Consider the following 14,285-nt stretch of genomic DNA (forward strand, 5'->3'; position numbering starts at 1 on the left):
AAATCTAAAGTGGACCAAATAACATATCAGCGTTTTCCCTGTGACTGAAAGTATAGGGGATTAGGTAATTTTTAGAGGATAGGACTATAACATATTGGCTTATTTTTCTTATTTTGATTTAAACATATATTTAAAATACTTCCCTTTCGTCCTGACGCACCCTGTATGTCGAAAATAACGCTGAAACATTTTGCTGCTGCAAAAATAAAAAATGGTAAATATATTTTGGGATTTGCTGTCGGGTTTAGGATTACTATGAAGATGGAGGCACAAAAACGACATTTTAGAGTTACATTTTATTTGGGCTTAAACATAAGCCTGTCAAGTTCTAACAGAAGGGGAGAAAATATTCTTCTAAAACGCTAATTCCTGGTACCTCTTGAGAAAGTAGTCATCGAAAAATATTAGAGATTTACGTATGTACATACGTGTACGTCGCATTTGAAAACGCTCGGCGGATGATATTTTGAATAGTCAAGTCTCCGTAGTATATTTTGATACCGGTATTCAGAATTAAAACGGCTATCTTTATTCGTCCTATGAGCTGAGCATGGCCACATATGTGTATTTTAACCCTGGCATTTTAAACTGAGAAAAATTTTTATATATGAGAAATGAGTGCATACTTAGTGTTACAATTCTCATATTTGATGACAATATTTTGGGCAGTTTCGAAATTAGCAACAAACGGTTTCCCCCACTGTGTAGTGTAAAAATACCTAAATTCAAATTCGCGACATAATGCGTATGCCGTAGTCTAAGCTAGTATCGAGAAAAAGTACACTATAAAGGCAAAAAAACTTCTTCCCTGGAAACCCCAATTCCCTAAATACCTTGTTTTTTGCGTCCGATTCGGCAAACGCGTATATGTCGCGAAATTTCGAATGGCTCAAGTCACTTAATACTACTAAATTAGCATAAAACAAAAATGAGAACTCACATAAATATTATGTCAATTGTAGTACATTAACCGTACATACATCCCACATCTTTGTCTGACAAACATCAGTTATATCTTTTTACTTCATTAAACACTATGCAAATATTGGATATTTGATGAAGCTGTGTAAACGTGAAGTTTTGGTAAAATCGCACTAAACTGAAATAGTGTTGAACACTACTTGAAATATTTGTTACTTGCTTTGCGTCTTACCTTTAGCTAATTATAACCAACGCTGATTACACTTCTAAAAGTCCGTCTATTTGCCGTTCACTGTAGGCTGGATGGCTTTCTTCGCATGGTTTTTGCTGTTCATGTGTTGCATAAATTGTTGTTTAGAGTTGGTGGTAAGGTTACACGAGGGACAATAAAAGCTTCCAGATGGGGTACGGTAAACTGACAAGTCATCATCAGGATTTACTACTGATAGAGCCACACCTGAAGGAGTGAGAACTTCGACGACGGTTGAAGCGCTCTCCGAAGTGACTAAAAATAGGAAAGAATAAGTTGACCAAATTTGCGCGTTAACTCACAAAATCTTTAAATATACCGGGTGATCTAATTTTTTAAAAAAGTATTTAGTCTGATTCGTGATATTATTCATTTAAATTGGAGTATTATTCGTTTTCACTAGTGCGAACTGCAGAACACTTTTGAAACTAAACTCCATTGAACAAACCTTGATTTTTTTTTTTAATGGTGCTATAATATGATCAGAACAAGATGTTTTTCAAATGTGAATGGGCTCGGTTGAATGGAATATTGAGATATTCCTAGGCAGTGGTATTCCGTGGAAATTGATTGCCACCAAAACATTTGCATTTACATTATACCAATATTTGGACTTATAAGTGTATTTAGATATTGACGTCACTTTAGAATGTTCTTCCAAGCATTGCTACTTGCGAATGATTGAGGAACGCGCATTATGTTCTATTTACAACTATTTTTACGCTTACTTGTAACTTGTGTTTTAAAATGGGGATATTACACTGAAAGTTATGCTTGCAGGGATGTCACATACATGTTCAATCATCCATAATTTGTGCCCTTATATATACAGATCTTGCACACCAACGCCCGTTCCTATAATTTCTAACAAACAGAATGTTCTCAGGGAAATGGAGTAAAAATGGCCTATTAACAGAGTTTAGGCATACAACCAGGCATAATTTTAATGCCAGCTCTCGAAAAGAATGAGGCCCCTAAAGCTTTCGATTTCATCTAACCTTCAACCGTAATAACACACGAAAAGAAAAATATAAATACAATATACCTTTATTTCAAACATCTATTAAACGATTACAAGTTTAAATGAATACAATGGCTTTTAAAGGAAAAAATATGCAAGAGATATCGAAGAAATGAGTAGCATTAAATATAAACCGAAAGGTCTCATGTACTGAGCAGGGTTGCACTTATTTGAGTTACATCGAAAGCACTGCGTGTCGGCAGGATCTAACTTGTCTTTCAGATGATCACAAGTTCCAGTCACTGAGCATCCCCTGAAGAGTAAATCGTTGTCTCCAGTGGGCGATTTTCCTTTGAAGATGAAGCATTTGGGGCTTCCGCCAAGCGAATCAATTTGATGTTCAATTAATGCTCCCGCCGCAGCAGTTGTAGTTTCTACTCCGCCTACAGGGCAGAATTCTTCCTCCAAATCGCCTACTTTTTCAGAGCAGTCGCCAGTTTCGCATTTGTAGCAAATCAAAGAGTCCGCCGCGGCAGTGAACATCAGCAAGACGCAAAACGCCAGCTTCATTCCTCGCAGGGCGCGTTTCATTTTAGGGTTAATGGGTGATTTCCTCTTGGGTTTCTTTGGTTTTCGATAACTTTTCAGGCTCAAAAGGATATTTTCCCTTTGACGACAAATTTATCACTCGACTTTTTTGTTATCACGACGGTTTCGTTTGTTAAACCGACGCCTACCGTGCAGGAGTATAATTCATGCTGACAAATGCAGGTCTTTAAATGCGTTGTGGCATTTAAGATGAGGTAGAGGTATATTCAACAAAAAATAATGTTTCATCATTCAAAATCAATTTGGGAAATACGTTTTGAATGATAACAATTCGCTTCTGTTATCGCGTCGAAGTATTTCACAATGAGGGACAGGCCTCCGAAGAATTAATATAATGCCACGGTTAACGGTCTTAACCATAAATTGATAATTTTTAAAAAACTTCTTGGACGTGTGTTCTATGCTAAATGTGAGGATATTTCGAAAGCGAAACTGAACTCTGAGCTTTTTAAAACATTGCTTGTGAAGGCCTAAGTTCTTAGTGGTGCATGCGAAATGAAAAAACTCGTGTTGATGAAATACAGATCACACATTTTACTACCAGTCCCATATACAAGTCAATTTCGTAGAATCATTAAAAATAATCCTTTTATTCATCTTTCTGAACGCGCTCTCAGAAAGTCATGAGCAGAAAGGATTTTCTTATAGTAAAGGAATCCACCACCGAGTTGAGCTCCACGTTCGTAGTTTTTGATGGAATCATAATATTAAACCATGATCTTACGGTGTGGCGTAATTACGGCACTAGTTTAGTAGGAAAATAGTGACTGATTACTTGAGTATTAGTTGATGAACTGAAGTTGTGTTTATTTGTTGAGTAAATAAATAGTGTTCACGGTGATAGTGAGTTTACTGAAATCCTTAGAACCTTGAAATCGTAGCATTTGGTGTCAGAAGTGGGATTTCATTAATGACCTGCTTGTGTCGAACTGTTTGCCGGGTACTTGTGCGTACGTGTTTTGCACCAGTGGTTAGAAGTTAATACAAAGCAATGAAGGGTCAACTTGTTGCGCTGCTCGCCCTTAAGCAAAACTAAATACGAATAACAGAAGTTGCTCAGAGAAAAACACACAGGGAGAAAGAGGAGATTATCAAAGAGAAATGAATCAATTGATCGAGAGACTGGCAGCTAGATAACAAGAGCTCAAAAAGAAAAGGGAAACGTTAACCAGAAGATTCTCGATAAATAAATGGCTATAGCTATCACACCAGCAGACGTCAGATTTTATTTACGTCTCAAATTTATAATTACATTTTAGCATAACTCCATTAAATTAAATAGTATGATAATTAGATTTTTTGTTAGTGTTGGGTATTTTTGCTTATGGAAACAATGATTAAGTTAGCACGCAGACAAAATTTTGTAAATCAATTATGAGAGCGAGGTATATTCGATTGGACAAATGTCTGAAAAATCGTTCTATCTTCTCACCCTTTCGCATAGGTACAATTACCTACAAACGTCTTCTAAAAATACTTACTGTGTTGTTGGAATCCTTTAGCTAGTTAGAATGAATCCAAAAGTGTACATATCTTCGTTAGAAATGTGATGAACCATGCTACATTCACTATTAATTCAATATTCGAATGATTTTTTGATAAAGATTTAATATTTGACAAACAGGTAAGCGATTAAGTTTAAGTTCTGTTAACGATTTGGTTTTTTATCAACGCTAAAAATATTTATTCGTAGTAAATTGATATGGTTGGTTGAAAATCTAACATATCTAAGGATGAATGCATTTGTCAGTGTAAAACTGCTCTCCTTGGTTAAATTTAAAACTGCCGCGAAATTTAATTGGTTGTTACTATAAAAAGGGAAATAATCATCTCTAACCGTTTGGACTTAATCAAACCATGTGCTGTTCTAATGTATTATAAGTCGGACAGTGCCATTGAAATCAATGGGTTTCCATTATGTATAACAGAATGAATGTAAGTCATTCTAAGTATATTTATCATCCACCGAAAGATTCCTTACACACTTGTACAGAAGAAATGAAATCCTTCCAAATATAAATTTGTTATATGAGCCGGATAGGCATGCAGTGCTTCTTGTAAAGAAAATACAACGTTTTAGGGTTTTAGTTCACGTTTCGAGTGAATTTATTCATTTATTTGTTATATCAAGATTTCGTACCACCAATAAAAAATGGAGACTTTGAAGAAACGGCTCACCCCAATTAAGTATCAAATAGCCAAAATTTACTGCTGGTTTTACACCAGTAAAGATAAAACTGATTCTTCTGTGCGATTTAAAGCAAAAGCAGGTATAAGACTTCGAAAACAAATATACTAATATCCTCCTGTCTACAGGCCCATGACATCACCAAAATTATTGCCACCTAAAAGAACAAAAGTATTATGATTCGCATAGAAAATCAAATTATATGACTTATAATTTACCTTATGAATAAAAAATAATTCATCCTGAGCTTCATTCAGAAATTTAGTCATGTCATTCCTTTTTTCAGAAAACTATCAACGTTGAAAACTTGGAGATATCGATGAAATCAGACAGAAAAATTCTTGCTTTTAACATAGAATATAAAGCCCATAAGCTACCAAGGACATAAAGTATCACATTCCTTTCAACAAAACATTTTTCTTAGCAAGCCAACATTTGAAAGCTTTGTACATATTTCCATATCTTTCGTTTAACTTTTGAAGTATTAATAAAGAGCGTCCTACTTCTTACGAATTTTCAATATCTTAACCTTCTGAGTCGAACATCTCGCCACAATAGAATTGAATTAACACCAAATTAACCCGAACTGACAAATTTTCAACACAGAAGTATATTTTATTTTGACATCAATAAACAAAAACCAATTTTTCCTATTTATAGCAACCAAAAAAATCTTTACCCGTTACTACTATTTACTGTTACCGAAATCAGTTTTACCTGTTTCGGGCAAAACGTTGTCTGAAAGACCTTTAATTGTAGCAGCATTTAACTTTCTGAAAAAACATGGCCAAACAACCGAACTATTAGTAGCACAATTTTTCTACTAGCCAAATATTACCGAACGATGTACCGGTCATCTGAAAACGAACTGGGTTGCCGTAACCTTTGCATCAAAAAATATGATAAATTGAATTAGTGAACAAACAACAATAAATGAGAAAACATTTCAGCGTCTCTTCAATTTGCTGAAATGGTTCCAAAAAAATTTAAGTTAATCAAATTTCTCAATTCCGAAAATTCCGATACGTTGTATTATAAACTCCATCTTAAACCATAGACACTGGTTGCCAAATTGAATCGAATGGGCTCTTAACTGACGGGTTATCTGCTATTTCAAATACGTACTTTGAAATTTTCTGTTAATCTTAGTGTGTGTTATTATCGATAGACATTTCGATTGTTAATATCTGTTCAATCCTTGATTCGTATGATTACTTTGGGCCTGCCAATTAAAAACAGATTTTTTCAAAAGTGGTGTCGCTTGAAATATTGGGTCTTCAAGCCTTTTAATTTTGTACAAATCACATTTGACTTACCCAGTTTTTCGACAAGTTTCCTTTGGTCGCCAAAGGCACTAATACCCATACCTTTCAGCTTCTTGGCATGTTTTTGACCCCTGAAACATCAGACCGTAAATAATATTTCCAGATTAATCCGGCCTTCAATTGTAAGCGAATCATATATTTTTTAATTTGAAATATTAGTAAACCTACTTGTAATGATTTTGCAATTGCTCATCACAAGTAGTATTAATATTACAAACATCGCAATGGAACTGTTGTGGATCGACTTCCTTTTTCATCTTTTTGGTCGGAGGCCCACCTATCGTGGTGTCGTTCTTTTGAGTCTTAAATGCCATTCCAAAATTGTCACCACCACCTTCAAAGTTAAAGGACGATTGTTTGGCTGATCTGAAATTTTTTTTGTTCTTTTGTGTTTAAATAAAAAACGTTGGTGACCGCCTTACTTGATTCTAACCCACTTTCCATCCTTATCATAATAACCCTGTCCGGCAGGAGTTTTACGACCTAATAAAGCCCTAAACAGAAAAAATATTTAAATTAAACTAAATTGGTAGTGATTCAGAGATACTTCTGGGAAAATTTAATGTTTAAAAACCGGCATTTCTGTAACATTGAATATTAGATTAGAGTATACTTGCGTAATGGTAATACCCTTCATCTCTAGTCTAGGAAATCGTAGGAATGCTTACTTTTGGTGATTTCTGCCCATGTAATGAGATTCAGCATGTAATTGTCCTGTTAATTGCAAATCGCAAACTTCGCAGTGGTACCACCTCGGATCCTTTTCACCATCCTGGAAAAATATGACTACTATAAGAAATAATAAATTATAAAAGATACAAATGTTCAACGATTAATGTGTTCATTTTATTCTCAAACCTTTTAAGTTTTTTAAAATTTGTCTCAAACTAGGGATAGTCATCTTTTAAGGTTTAGGGTACTATATGCTCACATGTGTAATACCTACTTATTTTTATGAAAATGAATATATGTTTATTTCAAATCTTAACGCAAATATAAGCGATGCATGTTTCTTAACAGAAAAAAGCCCTTTTGGCACCCGAACAATACGTTAAATCCAGTTGATTAGGTTTCACTAGTGATTGATTTGATTATCAGATGAATAAACCCTGTGATCTCATGGTCAATAAGTATGTCGTAGCACAACCCGGATGCCTATGGCTCCTGCAGTCTATTTTTAAAATGCAATTCGGACGATTCCGCATGAACAATCCTTAATAAAAAATAATATAAAAAGTATGCCATTTTTACGCCAAACGAATGCCAAATTGTTCGAATCACACAAAGATTACATCACCAGTGAATAGGCCCCTCTGCGGGGATACGCCTAAACATGAAACGTTGCACATTATCAAAACCTCTTTACCGATTGATTAAATTCCGAATATTCTCGTTTAGGTCTTCAAAACATTAATAAAAACACGATTTCTCATACTTTTGCAAACATTTAACTCAAAAATAGTAAGGAAATCAAAAGGATGGAAAATGCAAACCCAATAAAATAAGTGGAGGGAAACAATAATAAATTCATTAATCTTGGACCTTACCTCTGCCTTTTTTTCACCCACAGCCTGGGCCCTAGGATGTAGTGTCTCCCCCGTTTTCTCTGCATGCTCGACTAACCACTTTCTTATTTTCTTCTCGTGATTTTTTGATTTATAATGCATCTTAGCGGTTTGGTTACTGGACAGCTGGGTGGAACATAGCTTACAAAAAAGGGGTTGGAATAGAAGTTTCAAATCCTTTGGTAGCGTATTGTCTTGCAAATCCGGTACGATTTCGTGAACTGAAAGTTTTAAAGGAATGCCCAATAATTGAATGGCTTATTGGAAAAAGGGAATAATTCCACATTGTGGCATTTGCGGTAAAATTAAAAAAACTTAGTGACTTTTAAATTTTTTATTTTATGACTAAATTCACTACAGATGGGTTGTAGATTACATGGTAATTTATATACTGATAGCACTATTGTGTTAAATTTGATAGCCATATTTGATTTATCCAAGTCCAATATCAAAATATATTTTCCCTTTTCCACTCAGATTTAACACCGATGAATTAACTGCTTTCTTTAATTCTTTAGTGAACGTAAATTTTTAAAAAGCGAGAAAAGTAGACAAATATGTTTTTACATTTATCTTTACTCATATACAGAAATATTACTAAATAAACTTTTCAAATCACGTTCAACGCTTAATAACCCTTATGCACCATAACTACACAATATGTACCGGGTGATCACTAAAAAAACTCGTAGTAGGCGGAAAACCGTGAATATATTATAGAATGGTGATTAAGCAATTTACTATTTACCGTCAAACGTTTGAATAATAGCCGAATTGTTCTTACACCTGTTAATGATATTTCAATGCCTACTTGAGGTTTTTTTAAATAATTACTCTTTACATACATGGAATTTCAGAATGGCAATAAATGATTGGTGACGTTTTACAAATAAGTTTTTCGCCCGGCAAACCGTCCAACAATTGAATCTAGACTTCTAATTTCTATTAACTCATTGAAGATGGTGTCACTATACAATCTCTTACTCATTAAGAGAGAATGTGGCCTCACGTCACTTACAGTCACCAATTTTTAAAACGGTTAAGCAAATTTAAAACTTCTTGAGCTTACTATAGATTTGTAACAGACTTATTTGAATGTCGCGGACGTTACGATTTCCTCTCGACATGAAATTTAAAAAATTAAATATTTGGATTAATTTAATATTTTCAATACGACAATTTTCCGATCGCGTTTTTTTTCGATTTCTGCGAAATAATCCTTTAAAAGTTTTTAAAACATCTGCTTTTTCTTTGTTACTGTAAAGACATGTCTATGTTATTAATTTGTTAAATCTAATTAATAGGTAAAAAACGAATAAAGTACCTGCTAAAGTCAACCGTAAAAATATTATACATCACGTGACCAAAAATGTTTTGCAGGACTCTCCATAACTCCATCTATTTGACTCGCCCCGTGGGTAAGGAGTCCTATCTCGAACACCCTGCAGACCTCATTTACGCATTTCTCAGTAGAATAGTGTTCGACAAATTCTCTATTGCCGGTTCCACACATGCGGCATTGCCAACTAGTATGGATGAATCGCTATAAGCAAATATTCGTTGTTTGTGGCGTTACTTGTCATTTCGGCCTTAAGTCCATAAAATATGCCAAATCAAATAGGCCAGGATAAATATTGCCAAATAAACGTATGCGTGTATTGAGAACTCATCAAATTGACAGTCACAATACGAACAGTTAGGCAAATAGTTCGACGAATAGCGATTGTTCTGGATTCTCCGAATCCCCCATGTGTGGATCCGTCTTAAGGTGATCACTTCGTAATTGAAATTGAACTACATGGATATTTGATAGTAAACTTTACCTGTCAGATTAACCGCTGGTGGAAGTTTCTTCTTTTTCGGCCATTGAGGCTTTTCGCGATTAAACCTTTGACTTTCATTGAAATTATTCTGCCAATTATTTTGAAAATCGTTATTAGCAAACTGATTAAATTTACGTTTAAAATTATGATTATTAAAAATTCCATTTGATTCATTAAATTCATTATTAAATCGATTATTCTGAAACCGTGGCTTATTGTTATGCGCTTGATAGGGTTGCTTGCCGAAGTTTTCATTTGAAAATCTTCTATTTTCATTTCCGCCATTATCATTTCCAAATCTTCCGTTATTACCCCCATCATTAAAGTCCTGATTGCCATATCCCCAAGTTCCTTGCTTATTGTTTCCACTGTTATTTTTATCTGGAATATTGAAAAATGTATAAGTACAGATACCAGCAAGTGAACGACATAAAAAAACTTAAGTTTAAAAATGTTTTAATTTTATATAGGGTGATGCGATAACACTTCATAAAGTAAAGAGAAAAGTTTATAATCGACGTCGTTACACTTTTCAAATCATTATTAAAATATATAGGATATTCTTGAAGTCCTGCGCCGTTTTATCAGCTTAATGTTTATGGTACAACGCCACTGACGACCATTTATTTCAGAAACATTGAATTCTTTGTTCAGTTTATAAACCTTCCTGTCTTGTATTTATCCATATCTATAACTGTTTTTAAACTAATTACGAAAATAAAATAGAAGACATAATATTATTGAGATTCGACATGAAAAATTCATCCATTCAAATCAAAACAATAGAAAAATATCAAGTCTTGCATATTATCTTCTGAAATAGCTCCAAAACAATAACGGATATAGAAGAAATGCAAAAGCCAAATAATTGGCAACTGAATAAGAATTTCAAATTTCATGAAATGATTAGCAGTGTTGAATCACAAAAAAAATTGGGGTGCAAAGCTTACAAGATAAAATAAACTTTTCGTTTTAATTTGTATGTGTTCTATCGCCTGTTAAAATTTCCCAACTAAAATCAGAAACCACCCCATATAATGCAATTATAATTAATATAAAAAACGCGAAATTCATAAAATTGAGTAAGATTAAAAAAATGGAAACTTTGAGAGTAAATCTGCTCTGTGGTTATTGTCGACCGTAACTGTTTATATACACGGTGTTTGAAAAAGTTGGTACAAAACTTAAGGAGTTGAAAGTAGAGCCAAAAATAGTAAAAAAAACTTCATATAAACAAATATTGGTCCTACGAAGCACCGTTACTGGGATATGACGTTCCAAAAAGATCCTATCATTTGGATATTTTTTAAAATAACTTTCTGATTAAGGTAATGGAATGAAAAATGTAGGTAATAATCATACCATAAGGGTCTTTAATTATCATTCATCATTAAGTTTCATCACAAACCATTATAAATATAGGGGTAGTTTCCTAACTACCTTTAACAGAAATTTTTTGATTTTTTTTATTGATTTGAATTAGCAAAGAAATAATATAATTTTTTAAATAATGTATGGCTCAGAACAGTAACATTTTCAAATAGTAAACATCTCTCACGGTTACAGTTTCATTGCAGTAATTATCACTTTCTGTAATGGAAATAGTCTGCACGCTGAAAGAGTTCTATGGCCGTACGTACAAAGTTGCTAATTAGGATAAAAAAGCAAAAGAGTATATATTGAGAGAGAGATAAATTTGGAAGAAAAAAAAACAACCTTGCAGAAGGTTCCTTTCTATCAGAGAAATATTATCAATACTCCTTTTGAACCGCCAAATTATTTCCATTAAAGAAACCATAAATAAAATGCATATCGGTATATTCACGGTTAGTAAAAGGATGATGGTTCATGGTTGTAAAAAAATCGAATGTAATGCAAAGTCAAGCACAAAGATCACAACTAAGAAATTAAAAACAAGTAAGAATGTAAATGACAACACGTAGAAGTAACAAACATTACAATGAAACTATTACCCAGAAGGATGCCTACTATATGAAAATGTTACTGTTCTGAACTATACATTATTTAAAAATGTTTATGGGACCTTTTTACTATTCTTGGCTCTACTTTCACCTTAAATTTTATACGAACTTTTCCAAATACCCCGTATAGAAAGATAATAAATGAGCAGATATGTGCACACAAAATAAGACAGATAGTTGCAAAATTAATTAAAGAAAATAATTTAGTATTATATTAATAATTTAGAAATAATGTTATCAACTTTTTAATTTTATCCCAATTGTTTCCAATTGTTTCCCAATTTTGCAACTTTTGGCTTTATTTTATGATGACTTAGAAATGACTGCAATAAATGTTTCAAGATAATTGTATTGTGGAGTTATAAAGGGGTGGTATTAACGAAATGTTATGTAACCATTGCATTCCTTTATTTGATATAAATCCTTTGCTTTATGAAGAAATGCACCTTTGGTATTTAATTATTGTAACCACCACCATTTCATTTTATCAATTTAGCTCAATATAAAATTAATACTCTACTTTACAATATGTATTTTGAATTAAATTAACGCATATCCTTAAAACTGAAAAAGTTATAGCCAGTGGCAAGTAAAGCTCTTTTAATTATATTTATGTAAAATAATAAAATTCTGTTAAATTTTCTCATTACGTTTTTAAAATCTCACTGCATAAAAAATTGGGGAGATGGCAATAGGACTACTAAAAAAAAAGTTTAATTGTGATGACCAAAAAATAACATTACATATGTTATAAAATAACTAGCCTCAATCCTGACGGACAGTCAAAAAGAAAGCAGACTTAATAAAAGGCAATTCATATTAGCATTTAGGTCTAGATCTGGTCACAATCAAGTTAAATATATAAATGACCAATAATATGAATCGTCCTTTATATTCCCACATCAAGTATATAGCTAGCATTGAAGATACAATATTTATTTTAAATGAACAAATGCAAACAACTCTCAAGGCACACAAAAATAAATCAAAATTGCTTACAGATGTTCCTTCCATAATTTTTAGGTTTCTCTTTGATCTGCTGCAGAGTATCATATATTGACTTGTTCAGTGGAGCTCCAGCGGTACTGCTTGGTGGTGGTGGAGGAGGTGGTACTGCGACAAAATTAAATCCTCCCTTCAGCATTGAAGCTGAAATTGAAAAAAAAAACAAAAGTTATAAAACAAACTAAATACTGTTGAACCACAAACTTTGATCAATATTGTGTTAGTAGCATTAGAAAGTTCATCTTTCTTGTAGCAAATGAAAACATGAAACATATTTTATAATATCTTCAAATCCAATAATATTCAATGATTAGCTTGTTGTATTTATAGAGCCATAGCCATTTTTGTAATGCAGTAAAGAACATTAGAAATAGTATTATCTACATGTGAACTTACCATGTCTATTATTACCAAATTGTTGATAATTTGGTTGATAATATGACCCAGCAGCTCTTGGATCATATGGATAATTGTAATAAGAATCAGCTAATGGAGTTTCATTCTGAGTAGCAAACGGTCCCCCTCTTCCAGCCATGTTGGCATTTGTCTTGTTAGAATGTAGATCACTTCTGGGGATTCTATATGTTTTGTCTAAATTTTTCTCTAAATTAAACAAAAAAAAACACAAGCAATTAGTATTTTTGTACATAGTTATATAAGAGCAGTTGATTTTTTTTCCTAGCAGAATTTTAAACATATATTAAATATGTACTGATTTACAATATAATCTATATCATACCCACTACAGTAGTTATGGGTGCTTTCAAATGTATTTAACAAATTGTGTTATAAGTCCTTTAGTTTTTGATGTATCTAAATGAAAAACTGAGCATACACCCACTATTCTTAGAAACCTACATGAATATAAGGTGGGTATTATCTCTTTGGTTTTATGGATAAAATTCTTATTAATAATGATACAAATTCAATTAAATAAATAGAATATTAGAAAAAATTTAAATCATAGTATTTATAACCACACGTTTCATTTTTCAACCAGTTTCTCAAATGGAAAATCATCAGCAAATAATAAAAAAATAGGTATAACCCTTGGTAGCCTTGGATACCTTGATTGTCCATTATCTACTTGTAAATTGCTTAAATAAAAACAACTTGGTAAAAATTGAGATATCTCAGAAATACAGGAAACGTTGTGCCCAAAAGGCAAAAAATTTATTAAACATTAAACACTAGTCTAGAATGGAATGAAATTGGTACAGCATCTTTTACCTGGATAGAATTCACCATCCTCTGTTGACATCATAATGGCAAGACTTCTGAGCTACATATATCAGGATTGCCGGGGTTTCATATTCGATGAAATTAAAAAATCAACAATACAAAATTGTGGCAAAGAAGAAAGCTTCTTGCGAATTGCAAAAAGGGGCCTCCCTAGAATGGAAATGGGGCCTGTCTAGCCGCTAAATTAAATTCCAATTATGATTATGAATCTGTCTGATTCACTTTGCTGTCGTGAGTGTCTCTGTCGTGAACTAACAAGTGACGGTAAGGTTAGCGCAGCGACAGTAGAGTCAACAACCCAATACGAACAAGAAGTAGAGACGAAGTACGACAGTAACATAACAAAATTAAAAAATTGGAGCTTATTCCTAGGAGTTAATTGGCTTAAAATGAATTTTCAGATAACGTTCATTC

At 33.0% G+C, this 14,285-nt stretch overlaps 1 protein-coding gene across 4 annotated transcripts; it reads right to left on the reverse strand.

The window, feature by feature from the left end:
• Positions 1–281: 281 nt before the first annotated feature.
• LOC136412344 (zinc finger matrin-type protein 3-like) lies at positions 282–14,111 on the reverse strand. 4 transcript variants are annotated; one of them, XM_066395389.1, is made up of 11 exons: positions 13,860–14,110; positions 13,026–13,232; positions 12,624–12,773; positions 9,643–10,023; positions 7,802–8,040; positions 6,923–7,026; positions 6,677–6,748; positions 6,423–6,620; positions 6,246–6,325; positions 1,154–1,426; positions 282–1,099 (listed from the first exon to the last, which is right to left on the reverse strand). In XM_066395389.1, the coding sequence occupies exons 1-10, from the start codon at positions 13,891–13,893 to the stop codon at positions 1,200–1,202; spliced, it is 1,692 nt and encodes a 563-aa protein (XP_066251486.1). In that variant the 5' UTR covers positions 13,894–14,110; the 3' UTR covers positions 282–1,099; positions 1,154–1,199. The 4 variants fall into 4 exon arrangements, 3 of the variants coding, with proteins under 3 accessions (XP_066251486.1, XP_066251485.1, XP_066251488.1); XR_010752398.1 differs by lacking the exon at positions 282–1,099 and adding an exon at positions 4,920–5,086 and having other exon boundaries at positions 1,303–1,426; positions 13,860–14,111; XM_066395388.1 differs by having other exon boundaries at positions 282–1,426.
• Between the last annotated feature and the right edge of the window lie 174 nt (positions 14,112–14,285).

This window comes from Euwallacea similis, chromosome 12, assembly GCF_039881205.1.
Source record: "Euwallacea similis isolate ESF13 chromosome 12, ESF131.1, whole genome shotgun sequence".
Lineage (NCBI taxonomy): Eukaryota > Metazoa > Arthropoda > Insecta > Coleoptera > Curculionidae > Euwallacea > Euwallacea similis.

What these genes read in the sequence shown, in the direction of transcription:
- LOC136412344 (XM_066395389.1), bottom strand. Translation starts at nt 13,893, where the DNA reads ATGATGTCAACAGAGGATGGTGAATTCTATCCAG. An exon ending in AAATTATGGAAGGAACATCT is followed by an intron (nt 10,024 to 12,623) that starts GTAAGCAATTTT and finishes TCAATATTCCAG; the next exon opens with ATAAAAATAACAGTGGAAAC. An exon ending in ACCAGCGGTTAATCTGACAG is followed by an intron (nt 8,041 to 9,642) that starts GTAAAGTTTACT and finishes TAAAACTTTCAG; the next exon opens with TTCACGAAATCGTACCGGAT.